Here is a 13506-nt window from a genome sequence, read left to right on the forward strand (position 1 = left end):
TCAGGCCCCTTGACCGTACCAAAAAAAAAAAAAGAAGAAGAAAAAAGCCAGAAGTGGCACTGTGGCTCAAGTGGTAGAGCGCTAGCCTTGAGCTAAAGAGCTGAGGGACAGCGCCCAGGCCCAGAGTTCAGACCCCTTGACCGGACCAAAAAAAAAAAAAAAGAAGTAAAAAGCCAGAAGTGGCACTGTGGCTCAAGTGGTAGAGCGCTTACCTTGAGCTGAAGAGCTGAGGGACAGGGCCCAGGCCCAGAGTTCAGGTCCCACGACTGGACCCCACCCCACCCCCCCAAAAAAAGAAAGAAAATGCTTCAGTAATAAGTTAACTCACTGGCCGCTGGTGGCTCATGCCTGAATCCTAGCTACTCAGGAGGCTGAGATCTGAGGATCATGGTTCAAAGACAGCCTGGGCAAGAAAGTCCATGAGACTCATCTCCAATTAACCACCAGAAAACTGGAAGTGGTGGTGTGGCTCAAGTGGTAGAGCGCTTGCCTTGAGCTGAAGAGCTGAGGGACAGTGCCCAGGCCCAAGACCTACGACTGACCAAAAAAAAAAAAAACAACCCAAACTCTCCTTAAACATCAGAGCAGACATAGAAGAAGCTTATGGTTGTAAATGTGACAGAACTTTTTCCCCAGAGTCAGAATTTATCACACATCACAGAACTCATATAGGAGAGAAACCTTATGACTGTAGCCAAAATCACAGCTCACATTCTCATCAGAGTACATGTACCAGAGAGAAACCATATGAATGTGGTAAGTGTGGGAAAGCTTTCAGAAAATACATCATAAATCTCATTGGAGGACACACATAGAAGAAAGGCCCTGTGGATGCAGTGAATGTGGGAAAGTCAAATCTCATAAACCACCAGAGAATTCCCATAGGCAAGAGACCTTTCAACTGCAGGGAATGTGATACAGCCCTCAGCAGGAAATCAAAACATTTTTACACATCACAGAGCCCATACAGGAACAAAATCCTACAGATGTAATGACTGTAGAAAATCCTTTTTTGAGAAATCAGAACTCATTAGACATCAGACAGGCAGTCAGTGTAGTAAAGCAATTATAGAGAGGGCAAGTCTCCATCATCAGAGAATACATACAGGAGAGAAACCTCATAGATGCATACAGTGTGGGAAAGCACTCTATCAGACACCACACCTCATATCACAGTAGATGATACACATAGGAGAGAAACCCTTTTTAAACAGCAAATGTGGAAAAGCCTTCTGCAGAAAATTCCAGCTTGTTAGACATCAGAGATCTCATAACAGGAGAAAAACCCTATGAATGTGGTGAATGTGGGAAAACCTTCAGTGAAAAATTGTCTTACTAATCATCAGAAAATTCATACAGGAGAAAAACCCTGTGTGTGTAGTGAATGCGGGAAAGCCTGTTCTCAGAAGTCACATCTCCTATCCCCAGAGGCCACACACTGGAGAGAAACCCTATGGTGCCTCAACTCTGGGCCTAGGCGCTGTCCCTCAGCTCTTCAGCTCAAGGCTAGTGCTCTACCACTTGAGCCACAGCACCACTTCTGGCTTTTGTTCTTTTTGCTTATGTGGTACTGAGGAATCGAACCCAGGGCCTCATGCATGCAAGGCAAGTGCTCTACCACTGAGCCACCTTTCCAGCCCAGCCACTTCCAGTTTTCTAGTGGTTTATTGGAGATAAGGGTCTCACCGACTTTCCTGCCTGGGCTGGCTTTGAACCGATATCCTCAGATCTCAGCCTCCTAAGTAGCTAGGCTTACAGGTGTGAGCTACTGGCGCTCAGCTATTGCCAAGTTTCTATAAAGGAAACAAAACCTTTATGGTAGTTATCTGAATGAATAAAAGACCAGAAATGCTATGTGGAGGAGCTGATTGTGGGTATGGTTTGTTTGTTTGTTGTTGTTTTGTTATTAGCCAGTCCTGGGGCTTGAACTCAGTGCCTATGCACTGTCCCTAAACTTCTTTTGCTCAAGGATGGCTCTCTACCACTTGAGCCACAGCACCACTTCCAGCCTTTTCTGTTTATTAGTATTAAGGAATCAACCCCAGGGCTTTATGCATGCTAGACAAGCATTATACAAGTAAGCCACATTCGTAGCCCAGAGCTGTTTTTAAGATTTGCCTCCAAGTATGCAATAAATCTCAAAAGAATGCCTATGCTTCAGGTATTGAAAAACACAAGAAATACTGAAAATGACAGGAAATTGAGTATAGATAAGTCATCTTTGGTTGTTCTCAAACGAAGCTTATCATGGAAGAATGTGAGCAATTCATAAAATATAATAAGCAAGAAAAAAAAGGTACTTAGTACACAATGTATATATGCTGTGCTCTGAACAGAATGAGGTACTGGATGGGGCTGGGAAGGTGGCTCAGTGGTAGAGTGCTTGCCTTGCATGCATGAAACCCTGGGTTTGATTGCTCAACAACACAGAAGCAGAAAAAGCCGGAAGTGGCGCTGTGGCTCAAGTGGTAGAGTGCTAGCCTTGAGCTGAAGAGCTGAGGGACAGCGCCCAGGCCCAGGCCCAGGCCCAGAGTTCAGGCCCACGACCGACAAAAAAAAAAAAAAGAATGAGGCACTGGAGAAACATGAGAAGAAAAAACTTTCAATTCAGTGGAAAAGTTAAAAGAGCAAAAAAAGAGAAAGTAAATAACAAAGCCTATACAGGATTTAAGTACAATGAAGAAAAAATAAACAGATTAGTTAGAAGTGAGTGGCTCATGAACAGATTAGCTAGAAGTGAGTGGCTCATGCCACTACTTTGATTTTCTGACATTCTTACGAGGAAAGTCACTTCATATAACATGTTTTCAAAGTACACCCTTTCATCTAAACTGTCCTGGCACAAAATTTTAAAATTTAAATTTTAGTATTTTAAACTATTCAGTTGAATAGTCAGTTTTATATTGTTCTATTTCTGACACCCTCACAATGTAACTACTAATATGTTAGCTACTTACTAGAAGTGCTCTTCAAAAGGGCTATTTTCAATTTCAAAAAGAAACTACATTTTCTTTATTCTGCTAGTTATAAAAATATTCTGCAGTATAAAGATGAGTTGGGGCTGGGAAGGTGGCTCAGTGGTAGAGCACTTGCCTTGCATGCATGAGGCCCTGGGTTAGATTCCTCAGCATCACATAGGCAAAAAGAAAAAAGCCAGAAGTGGCGCCATGACTCAAGTGGTAGAGCTCTAACCTTGAGCTGAAGAGCTGAGGAATAGCGCCCAGGCCCAGAGTTCAGGCCCCACGACTGGGCCCCCCCCCCCCCAAAAAAAAAAATAAAGTTTACGAGTAATGTAAAAATGTCTGAAGATTTAAAGTTCAATTGAAGAAATACATTTGCAGGAAACTCATAACTCATTTTTAGTCAAAAATCATATCCTAAAGGTAGAATGAACAAAGATTTGATGACTAAAGTACAAGGAAAAGCAAGGCATCCAGAATTATCCTTAGGTTTGGGGTTTGAGCAATGTAGTAGATTATGGTGTTAAGCATGATTGAAAAAAGTCTGGAGATAAATATCAAGACTCCACACAATGTATTAGTTGAAAGAAATGTGAAGAGTCTGAATAAGAAAGTATCAGAAAGCTGGGCGCTGGTGGCTCACGCCTGTAACCTTAGCTACTGAGGAGGCTGAGATCTGACGATCACGGTTCAAAGCCAGCCCAGGCAGGAAAGACCGTGAGACTCTTTTATCTCCAATAAAACACCAGAAAACCAGAAGTGGCGCCGTAGCTCAAGTGGTAGAATGCTAGCCTTGAGCTGAAGAGCTGAGGGACAGCGTTCATGCCCAGAGTTCAAGCCCCACCATCTGACAAAAAAAAAAAGCATCAGAGCCAAGCACCAGTGGTTTGCAACTGTAATCCTAGTGACTCAGGAGGCTAAGATCTGAGTATTATGGTTCAAAGCCAGCCTAGGCAGGAAAGTCTGTAAGACTTTTTTTTTTTTGGGGGGGGGGCGGTCCAGTAGTGGGCCTGAACTCTGGGCCTGGGCGCTGTCCCTCAGCTCTTCAGCTCAAGGCTAGTGCTCTACCACTTGAGCCACAGCGCCACTTCCGGCTTTTTTTTTCTGCTTATGTGGTGCTGAGGAATGGAACCCAGGGCCTCATGCATGCAAGGCAAGCTCTCTACCACTGAGCCACCTTCCCAGCCCAGTCCATGAGACTTTTATCTCTAGTAAACCACCAGAAAACTGGAAGTAGAGCTGTGGCCCAAAGTGGCAGAGTGCTAGCCTTGAGCAAAAAGAGCTCAGGGACAGTGCTTCCCAAGCCCCAAGTTCAAGTCCCACAACCAACAACAAAAAAACAACTCATTATTACCAATGGAGAACAGATACTAAGCTACTAATACAAGGTAAGTGCTCATTATGGTGACTCCTTTTATAAGCAGTCATAACTGCCAGACCTGCTCATGCAGAATATTTAGATAACTGTATCCTTCCAATTCCAAACATGCTATACTGCTAAAACATGGAGATAGTGATGTTATTTAGCATTTAATACAGAGACTATGGGGGATGGTATGTCACAAACTATCAAGTATACACACACACACACACACACACACACACATACACACCATTAAAAAATACCAAAATGTATAATCCAGTTAACTAGGATACATGAGATATATCCTGGCTTTTGGTATAAGTTCCTTGTGATTCTACTTATTTACATATTGAGAAAAAACAAAACTTCATACTCCACCATGTTTATAACTGAAGTTATCTTTATCTTATTTTATAAAAGCATAGTTTCACATACGTAACATGCTTCCTATGGGAAAATGCTTCCTTAATTTATTAAACTTACAAAGTCTCAGTGTGAATGGCCCACATCTTCATAATGACACTACAATACTTGTTATTACTGTTCCCCACTGTTCAAGCATTCTCTTGTCTACAGTTTTTGTTTTTGTTGGTCGTTGGGCTTGAACTCTGGGCTTCGGCGCTGTCCCTCAGCTCTTCAGCTCAAGGCTAGTGCTCTACCATTGAGCCACAGTACCACTTCCAGCTTTTTCTGCTTATGTGGTTCTGAGGACTAAAACCCAGGGCCTCATGCATGCAAGGCAAGCGCTCTACCACTAAGCCTCCTTCCAAGGACAGCCCTACAAATATTTTGATTACAGTTTTTTCAACTTACTCAAGTATGACTGGTGTCTCCTATACAACTTAGGTGATAGGACCCACTGCTTTTAATTCCATCTGAATAATAGTTTCTGAGTCTCTATAGCAGCAGCTCCTGTGAAAGAGTCTTTGATTTCAGTACTTGAATTTCTCTATGTGTTTTCCGATGTATACGAAGTCCTGAGTTCCAACAGAAGGATTTTCCACATTGAGAGCACTTCCATGGCTTCTCCCCCGTGTGAACTCTCTGATGTTCACTGAGAGAGGACTTCTGAGTAAAGGCTTTCCCACACTCACTGCACTTAAAAGGTTTCTCTCCTGAGTGAGTTTTCTGGTGTATCTGAAGGGATGCCTTCCTAGGATAGGCCTTTTCACACACACTGCATTCATAGGGCTTCTCTGTGGAGTGAGTTCTCTGGTGTATAATTAGCTGTGATTTTCCACAGAAGGCTCTCTCACATAAGTTACACTCGTAGGGCCTCTCTCCTGTGTGTGTTCTCCTGTGTATGACAAGGTACGACTTGCTACTAAAAGCCCTCCCGCACTCACTGCACCCGTAAGGCTTCTCCCCAGCATGGGCTCGCAAGTGAGCAGAGAGCTGCTCTTTTCTCCCAAAGGCCTTGCCACAGTCACTGCACTGATAAGGGTTGTTTCCAGTATGAGCTCCTTGGTGCACAATTAGTTGTGTCTTCATATTGAAGGCTTTCCCACAATCCGTACACTGATAGGGTTTCTCTCCTGTGTGCATTCTGATGTGAACAAGGAGGTAGGACTTACTTCTAAAGGCTTTCCCACATTCATTGCACTTATGAGGTTTCATTCCTGTGTGAGTTCTCTGGTGTACAACAAAGGGAGACTTTAAACTAAAGGCTTTCCCACATTCGCTGCACTCATAAGGTTTGACTCCTGTATGACTTCTTTGATGTAAAATAAGCTGAGATTTCCAACTGTACGCTTTTCCACATTCATTGCAACCATACGGTTTCCCTCCTGTGTGAATTTCCTGGTGTACTATGAGCTGTGACCTGAAAGAGAAGACTTTCCCACATTCACTACATGAGTAGGGTTTTTCTCCTGTGTGAACTCTCTGATGAGCATTAAGATTTGACTTGGCACTGAAGGCTCTTTCACATTTACTGCATTCGTAAGGTCTCTCCCCTGTATGAATTCTGAGATGTACAATGAGCTGTGATTTACAACGAAAAGCTTTCCCACATTCTTTACACACACAGCTCTTCTCTATGCTATAAGCACTTTGATGCTTAAGAAAATATGACTCTTCATTACTATGAAACTTATTAGGATTCTTTCTTAAGTTTCTGCTTGAACCCAAGTTTTGTGTCAAACATTCCCCCTGTATGTTAGACTTAGGGAGTCTTTGCCTTGAAGAAACATGGGATTTGCTCAGATGAATTTTTCCAATCATATTACAAGCATAGCTTCTCTCAATACTTTCAAGCTCATCTTGATTTTTCTGGTACCAATCTTCCCAGCCTTCTACAAAACAAATATGCACATAAAAACTCATCTAGGTTTTTTTTGTTTGTTTGTTTTGCCTGTCCTAGGGTTTGAGCTCAGGGCCTGGGCACTGTTTCTGAGCTTCTTTTGCTCAAGGATAGCACTCCACCAGGTGAGCCACATCACTAATTCAGGCTTTTTCTGTTTATTTGGTACTAAGGAATGGAACCCAGGGCTTCATGCATACTAGGCAAGCACACTACCACTAAGTCACATTCCCAGCTATCACTTATTACTTTTTTTTTTTTTTTGTCCGTCATGGGGCCTGAACTCTGGGCCTGGGCGTTGTACCTCAGCTCTTCAGCTCAAGGCAAGCGCTCTACCACGTGAGCCACAGTGCCACTTCTGGTTTTTTCTGCTTATGTGGTGCTGAGGAATCAAACTCAGGGCCTCAAGCATGCAAAGTGAGGACTTTACCACTAAGCCACCTTCCCAGCCCATCACTGTTACTTTTTAAATAGGGTCTTTTACTCTTTTTACTATTAGTTCATGCCTATAAACCTAACTACTAAAGAGGCTGAGATCTGAGAATCACAGTTGGAAGTCTCTCAGGCAGGAAAGTCCATGGGACTGTTCTCTCTAATTAATCACCCAAAAAGCCAGAAATCAAAATGTGGCTTAAATGGAAGAGCATTAACCTTGAACATAAAAACACAAGGACAGTGTCTTGACTTCAAGCCCCAGTACTGACAGGAAAAGAAAATAAAAAGTATGTCAGTTGGTAGGAAGGAGAACCCAATATGCCAAATGGCAGCAACCTCCTGACCTGAGGTGTTCATTATCTTCTATGGAGTCAGCCAGATCAATTTAAAAACTTTCAGGGGTTTCTATTTACAACACAATTCCTATGCCAAGCTCTCAAGAAAAACCAGTCACCCTCCACATGTCCCACATCTCAGTTTTACACTCACTCACCTGGACAGTTCTGTGTGGACATTTTGGTATTTATAATCCATGGCTCTTCTCCATGCTCCAACTTGAAGACTAAATCAGGTTTAGTACCATGATATCCTGTTGGTGGAAAATCACAAGAGATATGAACCAAACTGCTAGGGATAAAACTAAGGGCTCAGTAACTAAACAGAACTGCTGATCTGCACCAGACACCACTGGAATATGCCTAATGTTACACTACTAACTATACATGGTGATTCCTAGCTATTCAGGAAACTGAGATTTGAAGATTACAGTTTGAAGCCAGCCTGGGCAGACAATCTGTGAGACTCTCATCTCAACCAGCAAAGTAGAGGTGTATGGCTCAACTGAAAAAGTTAGGCAAGACTGCAAGGCCCTGAGTTCAAGGCTCAGTTCTGGCACACATACACACGTGTACAAACACGTACACACACATACACACAAATACCCTGTTCATTGGTACTTTGTTGAAGTATACCATTAGGTGCCAAAGAAACTAGAACATTTACCTCTATAGTTCAAGTTAATAGTCATTAAATACTTCAGTGGACCTAGGGTAAGTCAACAAAAGAAAAAGAAATGGCAATTTATGATTCGCGACTTGAGTTAAATTGGGATGCTAGACTTACCCACTGATAACAAGTTGCTGTAGTTTTCCAGGGTCACCTCCCTATATAAATGTTGCTGTGCAGAGTCCAGAAGCTGCCATTCCTCCAAGGACAACTCCATAGATATATCCGTAAATGACAATAGTCCCTGTAATAATGCATACCCTGTTCAACTGGATACAAGACAGAAGAACCAGAAATAACTGTAACCCCTCTGTAAAGTATTTTCACAATAAAAAAAACTTATTAAAAAAAAAAAAAAAAAAGAGGGTGCTGGGAAGGTGGCTCAGTGGTAAGAGAGCTTGCCTTGCATGCATGAGGCCCTGGGTTCGACTCCTCAGCACCACATAAGCAAAAAGAAAAAAAGCCGGAAGTGGCGCTGTGGCTCAAGTGGTAGAGCACTAGCCTTGAGCTGAAGAGCTGAGGGACAGCACCCAGGCCCAGAGTTCAGGCCCCCGTGACCAGACTCAAAAAAAAAAAAAAAATTTTTTTTTAAATGTTTAGAGGAGATACACTCAAAGCATAGAAAATTACGTTTGAAATCACTGAGCTAAACAAAAGAAAAAAGTGGAAATTAGAAAATAAAGGGAATCAAAAAAGATCAGATAAATAGTAATGGAAGCTTATAGTCACAGAAACTATGCAAGGTAATTACAGTTTATACCTGTGTAATCTAGAGTAATTGAAGATATTACATATGTATCCTATTTTTGTTTGTAGGTTTCACTAAGCCACAGAACTAGCTCACCTATATCTGCCTCCCCATCAGGCTTATCAACACGCTCTAACTCTATATTGTATCATCTAATGCTCTCCCACCTAGCTGATTTACATTAACTGCATAATTTGGTATATGCACATGTTCCACCCTCCCCTGCAGATAGTTCTTAATAAAGTGAGATGGTTTAGGTAAGAGCAGTAAAGGCAGTAACATTATATCACAGATCATATGGCTAATATATTAAAGTGGATCCACTGGGAATTATGGTATGACCATAATTCACAATCATATTATTTAATCTGGCACCCATCACAGAAGTAGTGATCTATCCTAATTCTTCAGAGAAAAGTGGCAATTCAAATCTGTTAACATGTTATACCATTACCAGAAGGTACAAACATGTACTACTAATCTAGGTTAGAGTCTACCCTCTTAAGTTCTCTCATCTCTCTTGGATCCAGCCTTTCATGATATGTCCTTCTTTTGTCACTGAGTCCTCAATTCTATCCATTTCAGGATCCTAGTCATATTCTGAGCTTTGCGCATATGTCTTTTCTTTTTTTGTGTGGGTCATAGGGTTTGAACTCTGGGCTGTGTCCCTGCGCTCTTCAGCTCAAGGAGGGCGCTCTACCTCTTGAGCCACAGCGCCACTTCCAGGTTTCTAGTGGTTTACTGGAGATCAGAGTCTCAGACTTTTCTGCCCGGGCTGGCTTTAAACCGTGATCCTCAGATCTCAGCCTGCTGAGTAGCTAGGATTACAGGCGTGAGCAACCGGCCTTGGGCATATTTGTCTTTAATCTGTGTATTTCCTATTCAAATGGCCCTCCAGAGGCACAGCATACTCAATAACTGAGATCTTTACCAGGATTTCTAATACTGCTTCTTGTCTCTATCTCATTATCTATCCTCCACCTGTAACTGTGAACTCCACTGTTCGCTTGATTACCCTCCAGATCATAATGCCTATAAATTAAGAAAAACGTGCGTATCTTCGTACAGCCAGTACCAGTCTCAGGTCTCAGGATCCAGTATGCAAAAGGACAATGGACTTATGCATAAAGGAAAGGGGTAATTATTTCCCCAATGAGATCCCAAGCGACTGCTGAAGACAATCACCTATTGAACAAGGGTTCTCAGAACTGAGGTCCTGCGCCTAGTACCGAAGTCCAACCGTGGAAGACGTCGGACAAAAATAATCCAGAAGGTCGGTCTCTGGAGGCCCTAAGACATCCAGGGGCGGGGAGGGGCGCGTCAATGCTCACTGTGGCCGAAGGGATGACCTGGCCACCCTCGGGGTCGAGAGGCAGCTAATGTTTTCCTTTTTTTCCTTTCTGTGCTGGTTCTGGGGCTTCCGTTCAGGGCCTGAAGGCAGTCCCTGAACTCTTACACTCAAGATGAGCGCTCTACCGCTTTGGGCCACAGCTCCACTTCCGGCTTTGGGGTGGTTGGTAGCAGGTAAGAGTCTGGCGGACTTTCCCGCCCGGGCTGGCTTTGACCCGCGATCCTCAGGTCTCAGCCTCCTGAGGAGCGAGGATGGCCGGGTGGGCCACCGGCGCCGGCGAGGGAGAGCCCCTGCGTACCCAGCACGAAGCTGTCCGGGAGCTGGCGGCCATCGCACCGACTGAGGAGAACAGGAGGCGGGCCCGAGCCGCGCCGCGCGCGGGGCCGCGGTGGCCTCCTCACTCTTCCCACACACGGACAGCCCGGGTCCGGGCGGCGGCGGGCAGGGCAGAGCAGCGCGGGCGAAGGGTGCGCGGCTGCCCGGCCCCGAAGCGGAGAGACGGGGACCGGCCAGCGCCGCGCGCGACTGCCGCGGGTCACGTGACTGGCCGGGCTAGGACGCCGCGCCCCCGACACCCGCGAACGGTCCGCTGCAGTCGCCGTGGTCTGACGCCACCGGAAATGCCTCGTCCGGCGCGCCCTCCGCCAGGGCGGCGCAACGGGAAGTGCGTCACGCGCCGGCGCAGAACGCGGAGTCCTGCAGAGCAACCCTGGCCCCAGGCACAAACTGGAGGCTTGGCGCGTGGCTCGAGCGGTAGCGCGTTTTCCTGGGAAGCGAAAGAGCCGAGATCAAACCTCAGCATTCAAACGGAGAAGTCTGAGCCTGGACGCCGGGGCCGGAGCTGGCCTGGGCGCCGATCCTAGCTGCTTAGGAGGCTGAGATGTGAGGAGGCGGTTCAAAGCCAGCCGAGGCACAAAAGTCCGTGAGACTCATTTCCGATAAACCACTAGAAAACCGGAAGTGGCGCTGTGGCTCAAGCGGTAGAGCGCTCACCTTGATCTGAAGAGCTCAGGGACAGCGCCCAGGCCCAGAGTTCAAGCTCCACATTTTTTCAATGAAACTGGAGTCGTGGAAATAGAACACTTACCTTACGTGTGCAAAGCCCTGGCTTCATCCCTAGTTCTGAAGGTGGGGAGGGAAGATGGCAAATGTAAGCATTATCCTCACCTTTGGTCCTCAGCTCCACCCAGACCCGACCCCGCCCTGCCCTGGAGTTCCCACCATACACCTGGCCCCTTCCTCTCTCCGCCCGTACCCTGCCACTACGTAGATAGTGGAGGCTGCCATGTGTCTCTCTCCAGGAGAAATATGGCTCCTCTAATAAGCCTTGTAATAATCTTTCTCCTGTGCCTGCTTGCCTCTGCATAGTCCCCTGGCATGGATGTGACAGCTCCTTTCATTGATCCTTTCAGCAAATATTAAAGAGAATGGACAAATATAGACACAACTAGTAAGAATTCTTAGATGAAACTTTTTTCAAAATAATGTCAGTTTCCCAAATGAGTGAAAAGCAGTAGTAAAATGGAGGGATTATTACCATTTTTTAAAATAATGTTTGAAAAGTTCAGCCCAATAGGACTTTTCGTTTTTCTGGTCCTGGGGCTTAAACTCAGGACCTGGGTGCTGCCCTTGATCTGCTTTGTGCTCAAGGCTAGCAGATCTCTTGAACCACAGTTCCACTTCTGACTTTTTTGGTGGTTAATTGGATATAACATTGTCCTGAGTCGGGCAACCGTGGCTCATGCCTGTAATCCTAGCTACTTAGGAGGCTGAAATCTGAGGATCTCAGTTCAAAGCCAGTCCTGGCAGAAAAGTGTTTATCTCCAATAAACCACTGTGGCTCAAGCGGTAGAGCTCTCTGTTAGGTTTTTAAAAAGAGGTAACTGAGTAAAAACTGCACCAGCACGCACGTGGTATTCAGGTAAGGGGTAGGTTTATTCAGTAGACCTGCTGGGACCAGGCAAGGTTGGCACTCCACGTGGCTGGGAAAGGCCTGGGAAGGAGAGAGAGCTGAGAAAGAGGAAAGAGCTAGAAAAGAGCAGAGAGAGGGGTAAGAACAGTAGCACTCACGTGGTATTCAGGTAAGGGGTAGGTTTATTCAGTAGACCTGCTGGGACCACGCAAGGTTGGCACTCCACGTGGCTGGGAAAGAGAGAGGAAAGAGCTAGAGCAGAGAGAGAGCAGAGAGAGCTAGAAAAGAAGAGCAAGAGCTAGAAACGAACAGAGAGAGAAAGAGAGAGAGTCTGGGCCTGGGCTAGGCCTTATGTAGGGTATGGGCGGGGAAAGGTGTGGCCATATCAAATTCAGATGTGACCTCTTCCAGGTGTCCCAGTTGCCTAGGTAATGCAGGTAATGGGTGGAGACTTTGCTGCGAGGAGGGTGGAGTCTGCTAGCCATCCAGGAGCGGACCTTACATTCCAGCCTTTTAATAATCATGAAATAGGGCGCGGATTCTCTCTGGCTACTTCCTGCTGACAAGGGGCGTCGACAATAGGGGTAAAAGGCTGGAATTTGGTCTCCTCCCAGAGAAGGCAGTGAGCAGCAGCTGTCCCTTGGTGGTGTGAGTCCTTAGGTGAAGTCTGGAGAAGTCTCATGAGCATTGAGGGGCTGGAAAAAAAAATACTAAGCAGCAAATAAATGACAAGAGGAAGGACTTGGGGCTGAAAATGTTGGTAGAAATGTCCCTAGCTATTTCTGACATCTGGCGACTAGGTAGAGAAGTCAGGTGACAAAGGCAAGAATATAAATTCCTGTTCAGTTAATAGGTAGACAGGTATAGACATTGGATGTGCAGGATTCTTACTTCCACTGATCTCCCGGCTCTGGTTAATTTTGAAAGGGCAGGCACAAAGTAGCTGATGTGACATCATCTCCTCTTACTCTTCTCCATGTTCCCTTGTTCCCCAGACTGGCTGAGTCTAGGTGCTCGTTTCTGGGATGGCTTGTCCCAGTTGGTATTCAAGATTTGAACTCAAGGCCTGGGTACTGTCCCTGAGCACTTCTGCTCAAGGCTAGCACTGAACCAATTTGAGTTACAGTACCACTAATATTCAAGGAGGTTTGAACTCAAGGCCTGGGCACTGTCCCTGAGCACTTCTGCTCAAGGCTAGTGCTCTACCACATTGAGTTACAATAGCACTTCCAGTATTTGGCTGGTTAGAGATAAGAGTCTTGAGCCATGCTTCCAGCCTGGCTCTTTGCAGGTTAGTTGGGAGATGGAGTCTTAGGGATTTTTCAGCCTGGGCTGGCTTTGAACCGAAATCTTTGCCACAAAAGCCCTTTATTATTTCCAATTAAAGCAACAAGGAGATCAAGTAGAATAAGTAGAGCTTACCTGGTTCT

The 13506-nt window shown here is 45.3% G+C and overlaps 1 protein-coding gene across 5 annotated transcripts; it reads right to left on the minus strand.

Moving 5' to 3' along the window:
* Positions 1-5046: 5046 nt before the first annotated feature.
* Positions 5047-10565, minus strand: LOC122096678 (zinc finger protein 26). Of its 5 annotated transcripts, XM_042667270.1 has the most exons (5): positions 10463-10565; positions 8183-8309; positions 7554-7649; positions 7277-7324; positions 6115-6145 (listed from the first exon to the last, which is right to left on the minus strand). In XM_042667270.1, exons 1-5 carry the CDS (start codon positions 10493-10495, stop codon positions 6132-6134), a joined length of 318 nt encoding a protein of 105 aa, XP_042523204.1. In that variant the 5' UTR covers positions 10496-10565; the 3' UTR covers positions 6115-6131. The 5 variants fall into 5 exon arrangements, with proteins under 5 accessions (XP_042523203.1, XP_042523200.1, XP_042523201.1 ...); XM_042667269.1 differs by lacking the exon at positions 7277-7324 and having other exon boundaries at positions 5047-6158; XM_042667266.1 differs by lacking the exon at positions 7277-7324 and having other exon boundaries at positions 5047-6617.
* Between the last annotated feature and the right edge of the window lie 2941 nt (positions 10566-13506).

This window comes from Dipodomys spectabilis, unplaced genomic scaffold (assembly GCF_019054845.1).
Source record: "Dipodomys spectabilis isolate Male_0828 unplaced genomic scaffold, ASM1905484v1 ptg000385l, whole genome shotgun sequence".
NCBI classification, from domain to species: Eukaryota; Metazoa; Chordata; class Mammalia; order Rodentia; family Heteromyidae; genus Dipodomys; species Dipodomys spectabilis.